The sequence below is a fragment of the Diabrotica virgifera genome, chromosome 7 (genome assembly GCF_917563875.1).
Source record: "Diabrotica virgifera virgifera chromosome 7, PGI_DIABVI_V3a".
In the NCBI taxonomy this organism is placed as follows: Eukaryota; Metazoa; Arthropoda; class Insecta; order Coleoptera; family Chrysomelidae; genus Diabrotica; species Diabrotica virgifera.
Genome location: NC_065449.1, coordinates 114,795,546 through 114,818,458, shown reverse-complemented (window position 1 = coordinate 114,818,458; position 22,913 = coordinate 114,795,546). Strand labels below are relative to the sequence as shown.

The 22,913-nt window shown below is 31.6% G+C and overlaps 1 protein-coding gene across 1 annotated transcript; it reads right to left on the bottom strand.

The window, feature by feature from the left end:
• Positions 1-660: 660 nt before the first annotated feature.
• Positions 661-5,485, bottom strand: LOC126887996 (uncharacterized). The gene is made up of 2 exons (XM_050655966.1): positions 5,109-5,485; positions 661-4,547 (listed from the first exon to the last, which is right to left on the bottom strand). The coding sequence occupies exon 2, from the start codon at positions 2,056-2,058 to the stop codon at positions 661-663; it is 1,398 nt and encodes a 465-aa protein (XP_050511923.1). The 5' UTR covers positions 2,059-4,547; positions 5,109-5,485.
• Positions 5,486-22,913: the final 17,428 nt, after the last annotated feature.

Genomic DNA, 22,913 nt, shown 5'->3' with positions numbered 1-22,913 from the left:
CAGAGCTTGATAAACTAGCAAAATCGTGAATAGCACTAAGGGTAGATAAATTAAATTCAGATATGGAAAAAGAAAAATCAGAACAACTTAAGGTACTATTGAAAGCATTGAAAAAGTCCATACCTAAAATTATAGAATTCTGCACGGAAGGAATAACATAAAATGTAATTTCCCTACATAAATCTGCCACTGTGATTTTAATTTGGAGTTTGCCCGTAATGGACTGAACTGTACCATCTGCAGTAGATACTTGCAAAGATGAAATGGGCATAATGGGAATACTAGAATTTTTCAATAAATTTAACGAATGTGCCCCTATCAATGAAATATTAGAGCCACTATCTAACAAAGCTAAACACGATTGTCCTAAAATTTGAATAGGAAGATATGGCCTATTATCATTTTGTTTCCTAACTAATAACGAATTAATATCTAGATCTAAAGTATTTGGTTGTCTACAACCGTTATATGGAACTAACCCAGACGTATCATCATCATTAACAAAACTAGAATCTAATATAGATAATGGAACCACATTACTATCACAATTATTATTGTTACGTTGAACACTACCAATCAAAGAAGCGTTTGTAAATGACCATCTGTGATCATTTGAATCAAGCGAATCTAACGTATTATCTATAGAAATAAATTTCTGGTTTAATTTTGTTTTGTGGTGTGTGCTGCTTTCTTGAACGACACCCCTTTCCCTTTTCGTGAAGATGGGTTTGGGTTGCTGGATGTGCTTGGTCCAGCAGTTTCGTTTGACGATGGGGTTTGATTCCCTGATTGGATGTTGGACGGAGAAACGTTCAGGGGACGGACCTCCGACGTGTCGTTTCCCGAACACTTAGAACAGTTTCTTTTAAGGGTGTTCTCTCGGCCACAACCATGGCAGAAAATACGATTTTGAGGAATCCCACAATTGTAAAATGGGTGACCAGGCTGATCACAATTCCAGCAGACAAGAGAACTAACAACCGAAACATTATGTTCATGACCCTTATTTAGCCAAGAACGTTGCCTAAAGGAAGTTGGCTGAGAAGAAGAGTTAGAAGAGGATCGAGATGTGGATGGAGGTTGAGAAGACCAGGATAACGTTTCCTCCAAACGTTTGCATTTTATAGTAAGGTCATCAATGTTCTGAATGTCCATAAGAGCTAATTGTTGATGATAAAAGGGCAATAGACATTTAAGGATGATTTTAATTTTAGCTAAATCTGACAAAGGAGTGTCTAAACGACTACACATACCTAATATAGTATTAATAAACATAGTAACAGATTCCCCAGGTTTCTGCTTATGATTCTTAATTTGATCTAATAAATCATCCTGGAATGAATACGGAAGAAAATCCGACTTCAACTTTTTAATCAGATCAGACCAACAAGAAAAATTACCCCTGTTATTCATAAACCATGTAAAAGCGGTCCCGGTGAACAACTCAGCAGAAGCAGCAAACAAATCCTCTTCAGAAACACCTCTAGATATTCGAAGACATTCAACCCTTTCTAAAAATGACATCACATCAGTGTGCTGTTTTTCACCTGAAAATGAAATACCCCATTTGTGTACTTGAACAGGTTTGGAGTACGTAAAGCTAGGTACATTGACTGAAGCATTAGGAGTAGAGGTAGCAATGGGGTTAACTCTAGAATCAAGTTCACCCTCTAGTGTTAATATTTTAAGAGAAACAGACCTCTTGAACGGTTCCTGTTCTTCAGAAGGACAGTGTAGCAAGTGTACACGGGCAGAAATATGGCCTAGACGAGATGTTAATCGCGCATACTCTGTATCCTTTACAGTTCCCCTAAACTTTTCGATTTTTTTAGACAAGCTGTCCAATGTTTCAGTGATTCCTTTTTGTTGTTCCTCAAAAGGAAGGGATACAGCTGAAATTTGGAGAAAACTTCTATTGCCAGCTTCTTGTTTCAAAGCACCTCTCAAAAGATTGCGTTTTTTATCGACAGTTGTCGACTCCTCTGGCATTATGTCCCGAATCTTTAATTCATAATCCAATTCATCCACCAGAAGATGTTCAGCTTTAAAAGCACACATGATGAGAGCAAAGTTATTGACAAATAGTCCAAAGAACAGAAATATGAAAAATATGAAAATATGAAAGTTTGCACGCAAAATATATATAATATAAACCGAGAAAATATCAGCAACACACCAACAAAATCAAAATAGCCAGCAAAAAAAAACATATATATATAATGCAGTATATAATCTAATAAATAAGATCAAATAAATATATAAGATCAAATAAATGGATAAATAATCCAATAAATATTGTATACTCAAGTAAACCTACTACCTAAATACTGGAAGTAAATTTTTTTATTTATATGTAACTTACCACCACTCTAGAAAAAATATATATCTATAATAATAATAATAATAATCAACACTTAGTTGTACCTCCAACTATACCACTATTGACTGAAGAAATAAAATTGTTATATGAATTATATTATTAATAGCAATATTAAATATAAGTTCCCAATAAAAATTCAAAATCTAACCCAGAATGTAAGCTGCACAAACATATACTATAATGAGGTCCCAAAATATAAACAAAAATCAAAACAGCGTTTAAGAATACCTGATATGTATCAGAAATTAAAAATAAAATAAATAAGTAACAATATGTGTATAGGATACCAAACGGAAATAACAAAGAGATTTCAGATAAAAGAGAAGAATTGACCTAAATGAATACTGTCTCAGACCAAAAATAAAGCCCCACGTTGGGCGCCAATGTAACAACTCGCTGATGATTTTCTGTTGGAGTGAATGAAAAGGGAGTGGTAAACTCCAACAGAAGTAGTAAAAAGAAGAAGATCTACTTAATGTAGCCAAAGGACAAAAATGTGTGGCTTCTCCGTTGACGAAGCTGGAGTAACTAAAATACAACTTTGTAGTAGTATTTGTATGGAAGGATGCCAAGACAAAGAATATCGAATTGATACAGGACTAGAGATGAGAAATCATTAATAGATAGATATAACTTGAATGGCTAGCTAAATATGTATGAGAAGGGCCACTTGACACTCAAGGAAGGATTCGGCCAATTTGCACGGCTATTTTTGGCCAGACAATAGATTAAAGGAAGTGACAATGATGGCTCGAAAAGAAGATATGAAGATAAGGTTCAGAAAATAGATAGAGTAAATATAATAATATACTGAAAATAGAATGAATTTTTGGGCGCCAGAAGAAGGATAACTAGGTTAACGCTCTTCCAGGTATTCTACGCTGCTATAGAGTATGTTAAATTTGTAGTACAAGTATGTGAAAAGTTATTAAAGATTATTAAATTATAAAATATACTACTAAAAATAAAGGAGTAATAAGAAAAAAAAATCACAATAAATGTATATTTATTGAATGTAACTACTAGATCTTTTTAACAATCTCTGAGTTAGGACAAGTAACTAGTGTGTAACTCTAACATGACAGGAAAAAGTGATACTAGTGAAAGTCAATTACAAAATCATCATACAACTATGATCTAAGAATACTCTTTATAAGGTTAGAAAAACTGACTACGGGTACCTCTAATACAGGAAGTACAACTTACAACTAGGTTAGTAGAACCCTCACCAAATAATAATTGTACGTTTATAATACGTACACCTTAATTAAATACTACCTGATACTATATATAACATATAAATACCTCACTGTGAGTGGGACAGGCACAAGCCTTATTGAATAAATAAACCTACGAGTGGATACACAGATCCTTTTCCTAACTCGTGGTTTATAATAGTAATAATAACAAGTGAAACCAAAAACTAATCTGAGGGATTAGAATCCAGAAGTTCATATGAATTTAATAAATTAAAGTTAAAGTTAAATAAAGTTAATAAGTTAAAGTTAAGTAAAGTTAATAAGTTCAAGTTAAATAAAGTTAATAATTACAATTTTGACTAATATGTGAAGTTAATTTTTAAAAATTTAATTAAACATATACTAAAATAATGGAATGAGTTTAAATAATTATACAAAAGTGGAACACAGCCTAAAAATAATCAAGATAAGAGTACCGACTACTATTATCAGGGAAAATATCTGAGCTCAGAAATTTATACCTTTATAGATTGCAGAGTGTTGGGGAACGCTATCAATTAAATATTATGTTGTAAAGAAAAAAAAAACCTATAAAAAATATAAAGCAGGAAAAATGTGTGTGCAATTGAACTATAAAAAAAAAATGTACTAAATATCACAAAACCAGTCTGTCTTTAATAAGAGCACAGTAAATGTTCCCAAACAAACCACTCTTTCCTAATCTTGAAGTTGATGTAATGAGCATCCAAGGGTGCTAACTCTCGCTAGCAGCTGTCCTGCTGGAGGTACAGGAGAGGAAGACTGGTAGAAAGCAGCTGAAGGTACTCAAAACTGTTGGAAAGCAGCTGGAGGTACTCAAAAAAAGAAAATGTGGAAATAATCCAGGCTGGTCGCCTATTGATTGTTTCTCTCTGTGTGGTCTGGCCTTGGTGTTGTTGTAGGGTGGCTTTAAGATTTCATGGTAGGTGCTAAAAAAAACACAGTGTGGTGTTACTACCAATCTACCAATGTCAAAAAAAAGAAGCAAGAGATACGAGGAGGTGTTTTTATTCCTATGGGAATAAGAAGAAATAGGTCATTAAGTCCAAAAACTTGAATGACTAGACAGCTTGACCTTTTATCAAGTTGCTATCAGATGACCTTGGTCAAATAACACAAGTAATTTCCAATTGAAATACAAAATATAATTACTGTGAAAGAATATTTTATTATAATATATACACCGGTATATAGATATATTATACAAGGATAAAATATAGTAAGACTAAGCGATGGATACTTATTTGATCATCGTTCAAAAGATAGGAGTTCTGTAGACTTGAAAGGAATATAAAAAATGGAGTTTAAATTAGCTCTATTTTCCAACTGGAAGCACAAATTAACAACGAATATTGAATTATCTCTAGATGAGTTTGATCCATGAAAATAAAACATAAAAACCATGAAAATAGACTATGTGAAACTTAGTTAGCAAATGTCAAGGACTTCCAAAATGGCTGAATAAAATACTTAATAAAATGTGTATTTACCGGGGTAGAACTCATTGGATATAGTATGCTCTAAAATTCTTCAAATCCACTGCTGCTGGATAACTTCACTATACTTTTGTTGTAATATTTAATCAATTTGGAACTGAGAATTAGAGGTGAATAATTGAGTCTAATGACTCCGCACACTACGATTCAGACCGAACACTCGAGAAACAATGGCAATCCAAGGCTCACGTTCACAGCTGAATCCTTCGTACCCCTCTACTAAGCATTGGCTGTCAAAGTGGGGAAACCAATGTTGCCACGTTTTAAATGTGACGTCATCAAGCATTTAAAAATTCTGAGATGGGTTTAAGTTCTATTTGAATAAACATTGAAAGAAAATAATTCTGAAAATAATTAAATAATATTTTGGATAGTTAAATAATATCTTCCCATCAATAATCGATTCTATAAGGGGCGGAACGTCACACTTTCTATGGATCAACACTAACGAATTTCAATATCTTAGAAAATAATACACTACTGCATTTAACAGATATCGATCTAGATTCTAGATAACAGAACAGATAAGAGAATCGTGCTATTACACTTAATAAACCGATGCAGGTTTGTCAAAATGACAGTGACTATTTCTCTTTGTTGCCTATTCAGTTATAGACCTGGATCCCGCGTACCAAAAAGTTGATTAATAGCAAGCTGAAAATTTTTTAATAGCTTAACGGTGTCTAGTCGGACAAACTTTGATGGGAACACTGATGTATGGGGACACTGATGTATGGGAACACTGGAACAGGGGAAGTTTTAATTGTGGGACAGGTTAAAAATTTGGAACGTCATACTACGAAGACGTTCCATGTATTTTGTCGGACAGAACTTCCAATTGATTTGTTATCATTTCATTAAACTCTCATACACAAATCAGACTGGTGTTTATCACCAACTGGGCATTTTAATGAGCGGAACACGAAGAACATGTCAAATGATAGGAATCATAGTGGTTAGTAATAGCAGTCTGATTTTTGTATGAGAGTTTAATGGAAGGGTAACAAATCAATTGGATGTTCTGTCAGACAAAATACATGGGACGTTTTCGTAATCTGACGTTCCAAATTTTTAAACTGTTCCACAATTAAAACTTTCCTGTTCCAGTGTTCCCGTACATCAAAGCTTGTCCGACTAGTTACCGTTAAGCTATTAACAAATTTTCAGCTTGCTAATAATCAACTTTTTAAAAATACGCGGGATACAGGCCTATCCATATATGAATATGATAAATATTTATTTGCAGAAACGTTTATTTTTTGGATTAAATTCACAAAGAAAACTGTCGTCACAAAGTTGTACTTCTGACTTTGTTACCCCTTGTACGCCAATGTATTAAATAAGTAAATCAACCAACCATCGAATATATCAATTTAAAGACAACAAATAAGAGAGGGCCCACCCACCGCAAAAGTTGAGCTTAAAGGGCTCCTGACTGATCAACTTTTTTGGTACGCGGGATCCAGTCTATTATTAGTTATAATATTTTCGATTTCTTATTATACATAATCAATTTTAGTAGTTTCAATATGACACAAAATCTAGACATGAGATAAAGAAGTTTATTTGAAGAAAGTGCATTCTTTTGTTCTTCTTAATGGCGGTACAGGCTCTTTTTGCAATATTTTATTTAATTGTAGAGTAATTTCCACATACTAACCTATTTTTGAAATTTAGCTCTATACCGCCTTTGTTTACTATATAACGAGTATGTGTGCCAAAAATCTCAACAAAATATTCAAAATTAAAACTGCAATAATGTTTTGATGACAAGTTGATGTAGCCGCTTAAGTAAGGGAACATGTGGAACAATGTGGCGTGCAAGATGTGGTCAGATGGGGCAGGCAAAGACGAAGAGAATAGTTCAGTCATGTAAAAAGAAAGGAGGAACACTCTACCAAGAATTGCGCTAGAAGGAAAACCAGCAGGCAAGCGTCCACCGGGGAGACCACCAAAAAAATAAATAAATAAATAAATAGTTTATTTACGGCCAAAAATACCATTTACAAAAATACCACATATCACAATAGGTATAGGTACTATCACAATCATAAATACATATTAAAATATAGAACAATATCACTATATAAAGACTGAAAAATCAAAAAAAAAAAACAAAATATATATATATATATATATATATATATATATATATATATATATATATATATATATACAGGGTGTCCCAGACTAATTTACCCACGCTATATCTCTTAAACGAATAGAGATTTTCGAATGGGACAAACAGTGGTCTATTCTACTTGTAATACACTTTAATATGGCGTAGAAAAAAATTATCCCCTAAATATTCATCCCTTAGTTACAACCCCTAACTTTAATTTTTTTAATAGCACCCTGTATATTTTTTTCTAGTTTTGGATATGGACTTCTATCGTCTATTCAATACATTTTTTGAAAATAAAATCGGTTCGTAAATAACCAAGAAAATATCAGTTAAGTTTTGTTAATTATGTGTCCCAGACTAATTTATCCAGGCTATATTTCTTAAAAGAATAGAGATTTTCGAATGGGACAAAAACTGATCTATTCCATTTTGTAATACACTTTCATATGGCGTAGAAAAAATGCATCCCCTAAATATTCATCCCTAACTTACAGGGTGCTATTTAAAAAAAATTAAGTTAGGGGTTGTAACTAAGGGATGGATATTTAGGGGATATTTTTTTTTCTACGCCGTATTAAAGTGTATTACAAATGTAATAGATCAGTTTTTGTCCCATTCGAAAATCTCTATTCTTTTAAGAAATATAGCCTGGATAAATTAGTCTGGGACACATAATTAACAAAACTTAACTGATATTTTCTTGGTTATTTACGAACCGATTTTATTTTTAAAAAATGTGTTGAATAGACGATAGAAGTCCATATCCAAAACTATAAAAAAATATGCAGGGTGCTATTAAAAAAATTAAAGTTAAGGGTTGCAACTAAGGGATGAATATTTAGGGGATGATTTTTTTCTACGCCATATTAAAGTGTATTACAAGTAGAATAGACCACTTTTTGTCCCATTCGAAAATCTCTATTCGTTTAAGAGATATAGCGTGGGTAAATTAGTCTGGGACACCCTGTATATATATTGTAATGATATATTATTTTTGATATTTATAATGGATATTATTGTGAAATAGGGTTTTTGTCGCGGTTCTGAAAGAATTAGTTTGTTAAATAGTTTTTTAAATGTTTTTATTATAATCTAAATTGAACATAAAATTGAATGTTTAAATGTGATAACAAAAAAAATAGAAATCTAGATTTGAAAAACAATAACTTTAACTTGAAAAACTTCCTACAATTAAATAAAACAAATTCCAGTACCTTATAATTTCTGTCACTGAATGCCTTCTTATTAATATTTTATAAAATTTGAATTGTTGGATGGCTGAAAATTTATTGGATGTAAGACCAGGTCAATTGTCAGTGTCAAAACTGTCAAATAAAATATTTCTTTTCTTTCTTCTCAATATTTTAATTCAACTTTCAACTCCAGGATCAGGAACCAGGATACTATTATTACTATATTTTTTCAAAATTATTAATATTTACAATTATGGATACTTCACAAATTCTTCTTTATATTTCTAATAAATTATCCTCACTATGCTGTTTCAAATTCAGGATACATAGTATTTTTATATATTAAAGGATACTTTACCAAATTATAAGTAAGTTTTCTTCAAATATTTATCTAATTTCTTTTCGATTATACCAAATTTATCATGTTTATGCTAAATTATTGTATTTTCTGTTAATTTTCAAATCTTTTTCTCTATCAAATTTATAGCTTCATTTCTAATTTCTTGACTGCCTTCTTTTGTCATTGTGACACCTCTTTTTACCAAATTTTTATTCCAGAACATTCCAAACGAAAAACAAAAAACATTATGACAAATAGAAAACTTCAATTCCTTCTTTTTTTAACATACTATGTCAAATTAGTATGTGATCCACCATCCTATAGAGTTCTTTTTGTTTTATTATTTATTTTAATTGATTTTAAGGCATTTCAGATCAGAATTATTACTTCTGTATAAAACTAACATCTTAAATGTTAAATATTATTATTTTAACCTATAATTATTGTTTGAAATGTCCATTTATCTATTTACATTATCTCAATTATTAAAACAAAACAAATATAAGTCCCTACATAAGGTTTTAATAAATTTCTTATGCTAATTTTGAATGTCCTCATATAAACGATATGATCTTTAATAATTTTTATACTATTCTATGGTATATTTTCTATAAATTACATCTATAATCGCCATTTCAGTCCATTTTGGTTTCTAAACACTTTAATCGGATACTACGTTCTCTGATCGATCTTCGACATACTCTGTTTTAGGGCATAGTCATATCATTACAATATATATTATATATATATATATATATATATATATATATATATATATATATATATATATATATATATATATATATATATATATATATATATATATATATATATATATATATATATATATATATATATATAAAAAACAAAATATGCACAAGGTGGAATGCAACCATAGACACGTGTTTCTGACTTATTAGTATACTATATATTATTTTGTTTTTCATACTTATTGCGAGCCATGCCGATATTTATTAACTCGCGCTAACCTCTCCTTGTATATATATATATATATATATATATATATATATATATATATATTAAATACAATTTAGCATTTTTTTTTCAATTTTTTCTTAAAACTAGGCAATGAACAGTCAAAAAAGTTAATATCGATATTATTGGCCCCCTTAGACATTCTTTCAATTGCTTTGTTCTGTGCATAATTGGTGCAATGAAAGTCTACAAAAAATAGTTCTTTACTACGAGTATTACATTGAGGAACTCTATATTTTATCTTCTCAAGAAGTGTTGAGCAATCAACCAATCCATTAGCAATCTTATATAAGAAAACTAAATCAAGAAATGATCTTCTATTTTCCAGTGATGATAAATCTAATAAGTTGAGAATTTCACTAGAATTATTGATGTTTTCAGATGGTATATTTAGTTTATATGCAATGAATCTTAGTAATTTTTTTTGACTTTCTCTATATTCTATATTATCGATGTGGCATCTGTAGTAGGGTGTCCATATGCAGCTTGAATATTCTAATATTAATCTAACTAATGCACAATAGACAGATTTAAGACAATTTATATTATTAAAATCAGAAAGACTACGTTTTACAAAACCAAGCATCTTCAAAGCTCTATTAACAACGAACTCAAAGTGTTTAGTAAAACTCAAAGATAAGTCAAAAATAATGCCTAAATCTTTAATGGATGTTAAAATTTCTAAGTTTTTGTTGTCAATAGAATAGTTAAAGAGTGTAGGTTGTAAGATTCTGTGATATCTCATTATTTTACATTTATCAATATTTAAATTCAGTTTATTGTCACAACACTACCTGAAAAAACTATCAAGATTCCCTTGTATTAGAAGACAGTCATTTACATCTTTAACTACCCTAAATATCTTTAAATCATCAGCATACAGTAATATTTTACAATCGGAAAAACAGTTTAAAACATCGTTGACAAAACAATTAAAAAGCATTGGAGAGAGATGACTTCCGTGAGGAACTCCTGATAAGACTTTAATTTCTGATGATAAGCAATCATGAATTTTGACAAATTGTCTTCTATTTGTTAAGTAACTTTCAAGCCATGATAATAATGATCCATGAATTCCTAATGCAGATAATTTTTTAACTAATATATCCTTATTCACTCTGTCAAATGCCTTGGAGAAATCGGTGTAGATCACATCAACCTGCCACCGGCTCTCCAAGGCCTCTAAAATGAATTCCTCCAATACAAGTAGGTTTGTAGATGTAGATCTGCCTGACATAAAACCATGTTGTTCATTTATTAGTATGGATTTTATTTTTGGATATAATTTTTCAGTTATTAACATTTCAAAGATTTTAGCAAAAATAGAGATTTTTGAAACTGCTCTGTAGTTCTCAATTAAACAAGTTCTGATAGTATAGTATAGTTCTCAATTGACAACGACAAATTAAAAACTTTACATAAAACCTGAGAAAGGATAAATCTACAATTATAAACAAAAATGGGTGAAATATTATCAGGGCCGCATTTTAGATTAAGGTTTATTTTTTCTATGCTATTATATACATCTTTCACTAATATCACAACTATTAATATCGACATAATTATTATATAGAAACGATTTTGCTGTATCTAAACTAGAATTCGAAATTGTATATGCAGAGGCAAAAAAACTTCCAAAATAGTTACAAATTTGTTGAGGATCATCCGTTGAAATATCGCCATAATTCATAGTACTAGGTAATTCATAATGATTCCGTTTACTATTTACAAATTTCCAAAATTCCTTTTTATTTGACACAATCCCTTCTAGATCCCTAACATATACCTTATAGCTATTTAGTGATTGAGTTTTACATTCTTTTCTAAGATTTGAAAAAATTTTATAAGCTTCAGGTAATTTTGTTAACTTATATTTTTTGTGAGCTTGTTTTTTAGAAAAAATAAGTTCTTTCAATTCGGGTGAGTACCATTTTGGAAATTTGCGGTTTTTACATCTATGTTTTGGTATAAAAACGTCTATAGCATAATGTAATATTTCATATAACTACCCTGTGTATAGCTTGATTAATATTATTACTCTTAAAAATATCATCCCAATTAAAAGAACCTAAAAATTCATTCACTTGGTTATAATTAGCATTTCTAAAATCAGTATAAACATAGTCAAATTTTAGTAAAGATATCTTATCAAGATTTAGATCAAAAATTAAAGCTGGATGATGTCTGTCACATTTAACAATTGGTACGGTCTTGGCTCGTGTTTTTATATTTTCAACATTTGTGAAAATCAAATCAAGGTAGTTACCGAGATAATTAGGTATAGTATTTACTTGAAAAAAATTTAAGTAAGCAAAAAGGTCAGATATGCATTCAACTTTATCCGTTAACATACCAATAGCTCTAGAACCAAATTCATCACTTTCCCATCTTATCTTTGATATATTAAAGTCACCAGATAAAAATACTGACGAGAAATTCTGACTTGCCAATATTTCTTCCACTGATCTTGCATAATCTTCATAAATTTCCAACGACGCATCTGGAGGAATGTAGACACACCCAAAAAGAATTTTCTTAGTAGCATATATGATTTGTACAAAAACATTTTCTATATTTGATATAGTAGATTTTAAAACTGAAGATTGTAGTGTTTTCTTCACTGCAATTAGTGATCCACCCAATCGTTGAGCATTGCTTGTTTCTTTTGAACGATCACATCGATAAATAACGTAATCGTCAATGTTTAGTTCCTTATCATGGATTTCAAAATGTAAAGATGTTTCTGTTAGGAGTATAACATCAAGTTCATCTGATATTATTGATGATGAGAATTCTCTTAGTTTCGTGCGTATTCCACGTACATTTTGATAGTAAATGCTCAGGGAGTTTTTGTTATTTCTCTTATGTGGATTCAATTTTCTTGAGGATCTACCTCCAGTGATTGCGGTAGTGTCCTCTTTTTCGTTAAAAACTTCGATATTAGTGTTCCATTTGGCCAAATTTCTTTTCGCCAAGCCTTTTTGAAGTTTTCTTGCTTAATGGTTACCTTCATGGATGCGTATAAATGTGGGTGTTTTGATGGATGTATCTCACATTCTACTTCTGGGAAATTGGCTGCTAATATCTCTTTCAAATCTTCTGGTTTTGTGTGAGGATCTAATCTCGTAACATGTAATGAAATGTATTTAGGGACACCTTGAATATTCGTGTTGTTATCATTTCGTCCTACTACAAAATTTCTTTCCATTCATTTTTTGTATTATCCTTTGCGATATATTGTAATTCTTCCATTACACTGCTGGTTTGTGCATTTAGAATTGCAGCATTAACCAATTTTGGATCTATTATTTGTTTATTTTGGTTCATCTGATAGTTTGATGTTTGACTGCTGACAGTTGACTTAATCATTGACTTATTTTGGTTATTGGTGGCTGTACTAGCAGACGTATTACTGGTTGCAGCATTGATATTTTTGTTAATTCGATTTAATGGTGCTGTGTTGCTATTTTCTCCAGTGTGACGTGGTTGAAGCACAGGTTGAAGGTTACTTTTTACTGTTGAAGTTGATGGTGTTGCGAGAGAGAGATGGGAGATTGAGATTCCATTTTTTGCTTCTTCAGCGACTTTCAATTTATCTTCTTGCAGCTTTATTAATACTTTTTGTATATTTACTGTATATTCTAGATCTTCTAATAGCTTTTTAGTTAAACTATATTCCCGTTGTTGACATTCTATCTCTTTTTTAAGTAAATTCACTTCACTAATATCCAATGTTTTTAAGGTTATAGGACAGTCAATGCATTCGTCACAAACCCATAAAATATTAGGATTTTCGTTAATAATTTTACTCCAGGCATCTTTAATTGACACGCACATTAAGTGATACGTTAACCTGCATTTGTCGCACTTTATTGCTTTTGAATTCACAATAAAATTATCAGAGCACTTTAAACATGTACTCACACTTTCCGCCATCTTGGCGGATGGAGAGATAGCTGGCAGTCTACCTCTCAAGAAATACTTCAACGTCGGAATTAACAGATCTACAGATCTACAACAAGTATAAGTAGAAGAAGAAGAAGAAGAAGAAGAAGAATTTAAATACGAATTTAAAACACTATTTTATAATATATTTATTTACTTGTTATGTCAAAATATCTATTTTTGACAATTTTTATGTTAATTCGTTCTAACCAAAGCCGTAAATTCCACAAAAAAATAAAAAAAATTGTTTTAAAAATTAAAAAAGTACCTATGCATTACTACACCCCTCCTCGAGGCACTTACGAGTAAAAAGTTATGTTGCAAACTTTTTCATCAAGTTATCACAGGAAAAGGATAGAATGTTAGATTTGTTCTAACGGCGCGAATGTTCCTGGGTTAAATAGGAACCCCCATTTTATATTGCTGATTTGGATTCCTTAAGTAAACTTAAGTAACTTTTATTGGAGAATTGTTTCTAATAGATTGATGGCGTTATACATAATCGGAAAAAACGATTTTTAACATTTGTACCCCCTCCGCCATTAAAATGAAAAACGTAACTTTTTTTGGTTTTAGGACCTAATCTTCAGAACACAATATGTACCAATGACGCTTTACTAACTGCAAATTTAGCATCCCGGGCTCCCCTACTATAGTTTTTTAGTATGATTTCTTAATATGAATTTTATAATTAAAATATAATATATTTATTACGATACTTACTTTAAAAATATTACCGATGTAGTAGCTTTTGTTTCCTCTATGATATAAATTTAAAGTTGGTATTGTACCTCTTAATCCAAATAATTCTAAAAACACAATCCAAATAAAAGTTATATTATTATGACTGCTGAAGTGAAATAAATAATTTGAATTCAAGAAGAATCATAATTTTTTCATAGTTTAACGTTTTTTATTTTACTTTTAGTTTGATCAAAATGAATCAGAAAGTATATGGTTCTTTTCATGAGGATTTTTCAGTGCGTCACAAATGATAGAAAAAAAAGGTAAGTCCGTGATAATATACATTTATAACATTTATTCTAACATGACATTTTAGTTAAATCTGACAGTTGTCAAATTTTATTTGCAATTGGGCAATAAAAACAAATCAATTGTCTTTATTGCATTTATAACATGGTATTTTCTTTGATTTGTAGAGTCTTATAAATTGTACAGATTATATTCCTAGATATATTATATAACTAGTAAATAATTTTTTTTCTATTATAGCGCCATCTATCGGCAACTAGAATAATCACCGAACTAGAATAATTACCAAAGTAATCACCGACGTGCCTTTTTTCTGTCATATACAATTTAATGCGTTAGAAAGAAATCGAAAAACTGTGGCGCACTGAAAAATGCTCATGAGAAAAAGCATACGCTTGTTAAATTGAAGCCCATATTATTTGGTAAGGTTATTTCTGGAAATTTGTAATCGCTCAATTGACATTCTTGCAGTGTTAGTTATGTTTGTAGGCATAATTATTTACAGAACCTAGAGTTTATATCAACTCAAATCTGTTTAATGAAATTTTGAACAAACTCCATGAAGCAATATGAATTAAACGTCCAAGGAAATCCTCACGAGGTGTCATTCCTCTGCACGACTTTGTTCGGCCTTATGTTGCCAAATTTAAGTATCAAAAGAAAATCTACAACGAAGTAAATGAAGGATATTAGAACATCCACTCTATGGTTCCGATTTAATACCTTGTTATTTTCACCTCTTGGGGCCACTAAAAAAGGCGTTAAAGGTTATTGATTTCAGTCGGACGGCCAAAAAAGAGTTCTTCCAGCAACGCCCACAAATATTTTGCAGGATATACCTCAGTTGGTAAAACGATAGTATATGGGCCTGAATTGTAGTGGTAGTTGTTATATTTTTATATTTATATTATATTTATAAAAAAAATTATATAAATATAAATAAAGTAGTTACCATATATACTAATACCATATACCAATAGTACCATAGACTAAACGACACAAGAATAACGAAAAATGTATATGAAATCAGAGTACAAGGGAAAAATAAAGTAGGTCGCCCAAGAATGAGATGGGAAGAACAAGTTAGACAAGAAGCAGAGAAGAGAGGACTGCAATGGAGTATGGCAAAACAATTAGCTCAAAATAGAACAGCATGGAAAAGAAGTATCAAAGAAGCACCACAAGATTAATACATATGGACAGAAAGATGGGTCAAATAAGTAATTTATATTCATTAAAATTGTATTGTTAAAATAAGAATTGTATAATTATTAAAATGTATTGAAATGTAGATATTGGACTAGTTGTAAACAGCCCAACACCGAAAAGTACGAATGGGCTTAACTGATTAAATAAATAAATAAAATAAATAAAGTACCTACAATAATTTTTCTACTAATAAAAAAGAAGGATATACAGGTAAAAGATGTAGATGCAGTGGCACAGTCAACATTAGAAATTAAGGATATTTTTTCGAGCTTTGAAGAAGCTGCATTGAACATCGGTCTAAAAATAAATGAAGACAAAACAAAATGCATGGTCGTCTGAAAACAAGAACGACGGCGAAAAAGGCAAACCATATAAACGATCATAACTTCGAAGTGGTTAAAGAATTTAAATATCTAGGAGCAACAATCACAAATGACAACAAAATAGAGCGCGAGGTTGAAACGCGAATAATGGCAGGAAATAAAACTTTCTTTGCAATGCAACATCTAATGAAGTCAAAATTTCTTTCACGAGATGCAAAAATCCAGATATGTAAGACCATAATACGACCAGCAGTCGCGTAAAGAAGCGAAACATAGACGCTAATAAAAAGAAAAGTAAATAAATATAAATTAATAAATTGCAGGTGGGGGAACGTAAAAATCCTTCGAATGATATTACCGCAGGCTGTGGGTGAAAAAACGTGATATAATTCAGGAATTTTTGAAACCTATCAGGTGTTGTAAAGGACGATGCCAGGAATAACTTCTACTAAAATGTAACCAAAAATATTGTGCGCTTTTTTTATTGCAATTTTCATTTGTTAAATTTGCAATTTTTAATGATTTTTAATTTTGCAGCTTAGAATATTGATTTTAGAAAAAAACTTTTTAATAGAAAGTTGTAGTAAATTAAAAAACCTACAATTTGAGCTATGGTAAGTTTAATTTTGTTAAAAGACTAAGTTTTCACTCTAATGGCATATAACATATCCCACCAGAATGAAAACAATGGGAACCTTCTCTGGTTACACCTCCGAGGCTTCTACAATTTGCAAGCCATACGGATGCTGAGACTAAGGAAGATGAGGGAATTCTACAATTTACAATTCACGTCACATCTGCTCAGCGCGGTAAAGTTCCAACGAGACTGGTTCCCTTCATACTCCACACAGAGTAAATGTAAATCAAAAATGAATAACCATTTTCAATTTCGTTGCAAAACGAAAATACAGCCGAACCATATTCCAGTCCAATCAGAGAGTGCTGCAAGCACCTCTACCGGTTTCGAAACTCATTAGTCTCTCATCAGGAGGCACATATGCTGCTCTCCCTGATCCAACCAAAACAAACCCCAGCGTGCAGTCCCGAATTGCAACGAACGAAATGGCATAGATGCCCTAGCGGCAACTGCTAGCAAAAGACTAAGTTTTCACTCTAATGGCATATAACATATCCCACCAGAATGAAAACAATGGGAACCTTCTCTGGTTACACCTCCGAGGCTTCTACAATTTGCAAGCCATACGGATGCTGAGACTAAGGAAGATGAGGGAATTCTACAATTTACAATTCACGTCACATCTGCTCAGCGCGGTAAAGTTCCAACGAGACTGGTTCCCTTCATACTCCACACAGAGTAAATGTAAATCAAAAATGAATAACCATTTTCAATTTCGTTGCAAAACGAAAATACAGCCGAACCATATTCCAGTCCAATCAGAGAGTGCTGCAAGCACCTCTACCGGTTTCGAAACTCATTAGTCTCTCATCAGGAGGCACATATGCTGCTCTCCCTGATCCAACCAAAACAAACCCCAGCGTGCAGTCCCGAATTGCAACGAACGAAATGGCATAGATGCCCTAGCGGCAACTGCTAGCAAAAGACTAAGTTTTCACTCTAATGGCATATAACATATCCCACCAGAATGAAAACAATGGGAACCTTCTCTGGTTACACCTCCGAGGCTTCTACAATTTGCAAGCCATACGGATGCTGAGACTAAGGAAGATGAGGGAATTCTACAATTTACAATTCACGTCACATCTGCTCAGCGCGGTAAAGTTCCAACGAGACTGGTTCCCTTCATACTCCACACAGAGTAAATGTAAATCAAAAATGAATAACCATTTTCAATTTCGTTGCAAAACGAAAATACAGCCGAACCATATTCCAGTCCAATCAGAGAGTGCTGCAAGCACCTCTACCGGTTTCGAAACTCATTAGTCTCTCATCAGGAGGCACAAATGCTGCTCTCCCTGATCCAACCAAAACAAACCCCAGCGTGCAGTCCCGAATTGCAACGAACGAAATGGCATAGATGCCCTAGCGGCAACTGCTAGCAAAAGACTAAGTTTTCACTCTAATGGCATATAACATATCCCACCAGAATGAAAACAATGGGAACCTTCTCTGGTTACACCTCCGAGGCTTCTACAATTTGCAAGCCATACGGATGCTGAGACTAAGGAAGATGAGGGAATTCTACAATTTACAATTCACGTCACATCTGCTCAGCGCGGTAAAGTTCCAACGAGACTGGTTCCCTTCATACTCCACACAGAGTAAATGTAAATCAAAAATGAATAACCATTTTCAATTTCGTTGCAAAACGAAAATACAGCCGAACCATATTCCAGTCCAATCAGAGAGTGCTGCAAGCACCTCTACCGGTTTCGAAACTCATTAGTCTCTCATCAGGAGGCACATATGCTGCTCTCCCTGATCCAACCAAAACAAACCCCAGCGTGCAGTCCCGAATTGCAACGAACGAAATGGCATAGATGCCCTAGCGGCAACTGCTAGCAAAAGACTAAGTTTGGCTAAATGGCATCTATGCCATTTCGTTCGTTGCAATTCGGGACTGCACGCTGGGGTTTGTTTTGGTTGGATCAGGGAGAGCAGCATATGTGCCTCCTGATGAGAGACTAATGAGTTTCGAAACCGGTAGAGGTGCTTGCAGCACTCTCTGATTGGACTGGAATATGGTTCGGCTGTATTTTCGTTTTGCAACGAAATTGAAAATGGTTATTCATTTTTAATTTTGTTAATTGGTTATTGCAAAACAGCCTGCGAAAAGTCCAAAATGGCCTTTCGCAGTTTTTTACAATTGCATTATTTACTGTACAAATAAGTTTTTTATTTTTTAAAGCTTTAAAATGAAGAATCTTTCAATTCCAAACATAAAAAAAATTGTAAAGCCAGATTAACGAATTTGTTGCTTAGATATTATAAATTGTTTATCCCAAGAGGTCAAATGTCGAAGGTTATAACTTTTTGAAAAAAAAATCGTAGAGGGTTGGTGAAACATCCAATCTTCTTCTAAAGAGTTATGTTTTCATATTCTGATGTAAATAAATGCGTAAAACATTTTTAAACCTCTACATTTTGGGTTTGAAAATAAGGGGGCAAATTTCGTTATAAACATTTAGAGCTGAAGCGGCTCTGTACATCGTATGAGTTTTTAATTTACAGATTATTGTTGCCGAAGATGAAACGAAGATTTATAAAAAAATAAAAAATTTCTACGACCAACTGAAGCCGAGATAATTTTTCGGTTTGAAAATAAGGGGACAAATTTCGTTAGAAACATTTAGAGCTGAAGCGGCCCTGTACATCCTATGAGTTTATAACTTACAGATTATTGTTGCTGAAGACGAAGCGAAGATTTATAAAAAAATAAAAATTTTCTACAACCAACTGAAACCGAGAAAATTGTTTATTTTTCTTAAATCGTAGTGCCTTTATTTATAACAATTAAGAAATTATTTTACAGTCATTGTCTAAAGAAAGACTTATATTATCTTAAAATAAAAATTATTATAAAATATAATTGCATTTAATTATTAAATCCGCGCGCTCGGAAAATTTTTACGTAACTTGTATTAAATTTTGACAGAAAACAATTTAATAATATTACCATTATAATATACAGTCTATTTACCACTGTATTTGTTTTTCTTGATACACTTTTATATGTGAAGTCCAAAACGAATAGTCACTAAAAGAAGAAAAAGTTTTATATTGTATATTATAGTAAAAAGTAACATTAATATTATTATATTTATATAGCAATGAAAAAATTAAAAATATAGTTTTTTTGTAATATTACTTCTTCAGAAATGAAATTTCACATATAAAAGTTTATCAAGAAAAACAAATACAGTGGTAAATAGACTATATATTATAATGGTAATGTTATTAAATTGTTTTCTGTCAAAATTTAATACAAGTTACGTAAAAATTTTCCGACCGCGCGGATTTGAAGCGAGCCGGCGATTTGCAAAATTCGGCCGCTCGCAAAAGCACCGAATTTAAAAATAATTTTTAATAATTAAATGTAATTATATTTTATAATAATTTTTATTTTAAGATAATATAAGACTTTATTTAGTCAATGACTGTAAAATAATTTCTTAATTGTTATAAATAAAGGCATTACGACTTAAGAAAAAAAAAACAATTATCTCGTCTTCAGTTGGTTGTAGATAATTTTTATTTTTTTTATAAATCTTCGTTTTGTCTTCAGCAACAATAATCTGTAAGTTAGAAACTCATAGGATGTACAGGGCCGCTTCAGCTCTAAATGTTTATAACGAAATTTGCCCCCTTATTTTCAAACCCAAAAATTATCTCGGCTTCAGTTGGTCGTAGAATTTTTTAATTTTTTTATAAATCTTTGTTTCATCTTCAGCAACAATAATCTGTAAGTTAAAAACTCATAGGATGTACAGGGTCACTTCAGCTCTAAATGTTTATAACGAAATTTGCCCCCTTATTTTCAAACCCAAAAATTAGAGGTTTAAAAATGTTTTACGCATTTATTTACATCAGAATATGAAAATATAACTCTTTAGAAGTAGATTAGATGTTTCACCAACTATCTACGATTTTTTTTTTTTCAAAAAGTTATAGCCTTCGACATTTGACCTCTTGGGATAAACAATTTATAATATCTAAGCAACAAATTCGTTAATCTGGCTTTACAATTTTTTTTATGTTTGGAATTGAAAGATCTTTATTTCAAAGCTTTAAAAAATAAAAATAAATATTTGTACAATAAATAATGCAATTGTAAAAAACGGCCATTTTGGACGTTTCACAGTCTGTTTTGCAATAACCAATTAACGAAATTAAACTTACCATACCTTAAATTGTAGGTTTTTTAATTCACTACAACTTTATATTAAAAAGTTTTTCTCTAAAGTCCATATCCTAAGCTGCAAAATTAAAAATCATTAAAAATTGCAAAATTAAATGAAAATCGCAATAAAAAAAAGAGCACAATATTTTTGGTTACATTTTAGTAGAAGTTATTCCTGGCATCGTCCTTTACAACACCTGATAGGTTTCAAAAATTCCTGAGTTATATCCTGAAATCGACCTATTTTTCACCCACAGCCTGGGGTATATAAATATGGACCTATGTAGAGACAGCGTGACAAACGAATGGAGGCACTGATACAATAACGAGTTAGTCTCTATTCGGAAAGGAAAATCTAGTCAGATATATAAAGGCCAACAGACTCAGATGGACATGGTATGTGATACGCAGTAACAACAATCGCCTTATAAACAATGTGTTCTGGGAGAGGCTAGATGGAAGAAGGTCTGTAGGACGGCCTAGAAAAATGGTGGAAAGATGCAGTCAAAAAAGATCTGGAGAAAATGGGAGTAAGACAATCGGAATTAGTGGCACAGGACAGAAAAAAATGGACGGCAATAGTAAACGCGGCACAGACTCACGAAGAGTTGTAACGCCATTGATGATGATGATAGAAAGGTAAAAGGACAAAAAGAGCAAAAGCCGAAGGCTCGTGTCGCAAACTTCATCATCGTGAATAAAAGACATACATACTACATATCACAGCTTTTTGAATACTTATATAAAGTAGATAATAGTACCATCTATATTAAAAACTTACCTTGAACTTCTTTGGCATAATCCTCACAGTGTGTAGGTTCTAAAAACATATACAAGGACAACACCACGACAAGTATGTTTTTTAAAAACATCTTGATTCGGTGATAACACATTAATTTGTAAATAAAGAAGTCTTTAAATGAGCTCATTATCTTGTTGCTTTTATATCATACAAAAAGGAAGTGGAAGATGTTGTGGTAAAAACAATCGGGATTTTGGCATTTCTATATTGGATTCTGGTATTTTTATCGTTTGGTGTTTATTTATGCAGCGTGTATAAAATTATTTGTATATATTTTATTATTTTAAATAATAAAAAATTGTACAAATCATATTTACTATTTTAATTTATAGTTTTAATTTTGATTTATTCGCATTAGATATTCTTGTTAATAGATGTATACTAGGGTGGTGCGAAAAAAGTCAAGTTGATAATTCCGTGTCGCTATAGTGCGGAAAAGTTGCGATTGGTAATTACAAGAAAAGCAAAAAAAGAATTATTCAAATCGGACTTTATCTTCCGATTCCGCAACAGGCCTAAAGATTATGAAAAATTATGAAAAAAAGGAAATTTTACCTTTTTTCAAAAAAATTTTATTCATCCTTTGTGTACGTTTTATTTATCGCTATAGTAAAATCTATTTACAGTTTGCATGGTAGAGTAATAAAAAAATAGATTTACGCATTTAACGAATATATTCCGATCCCGCAAGGTCAATCAAAATCTATAAAATTTGAAATTTTTGATGATTTTGATAAATTAAAAAACATTTAGTTATCTTATTTTTCTGTTACATTGTGAAGCTCTTCGCTTGTTTAGATATTGTATGACAATATTTAAACAACCCAGAACTCAAAACGAGGGGGTGGTTGCAGTTCTAGCTCCACACGCACCCCTCTATCCAACCAACCAATGAGTGTGTGTTTTTTACATTATTTACATATGTACATTTCTTTTTCATCTGTTTGTGTCCAGCTCTTAAACATCAACTTTGTATTGTGATTTCTTGGTAAAATCTGGCAGCATGGACTTTGATTTAAATGTTTTCCTGATGAATCCATCTGTTGATTGGGC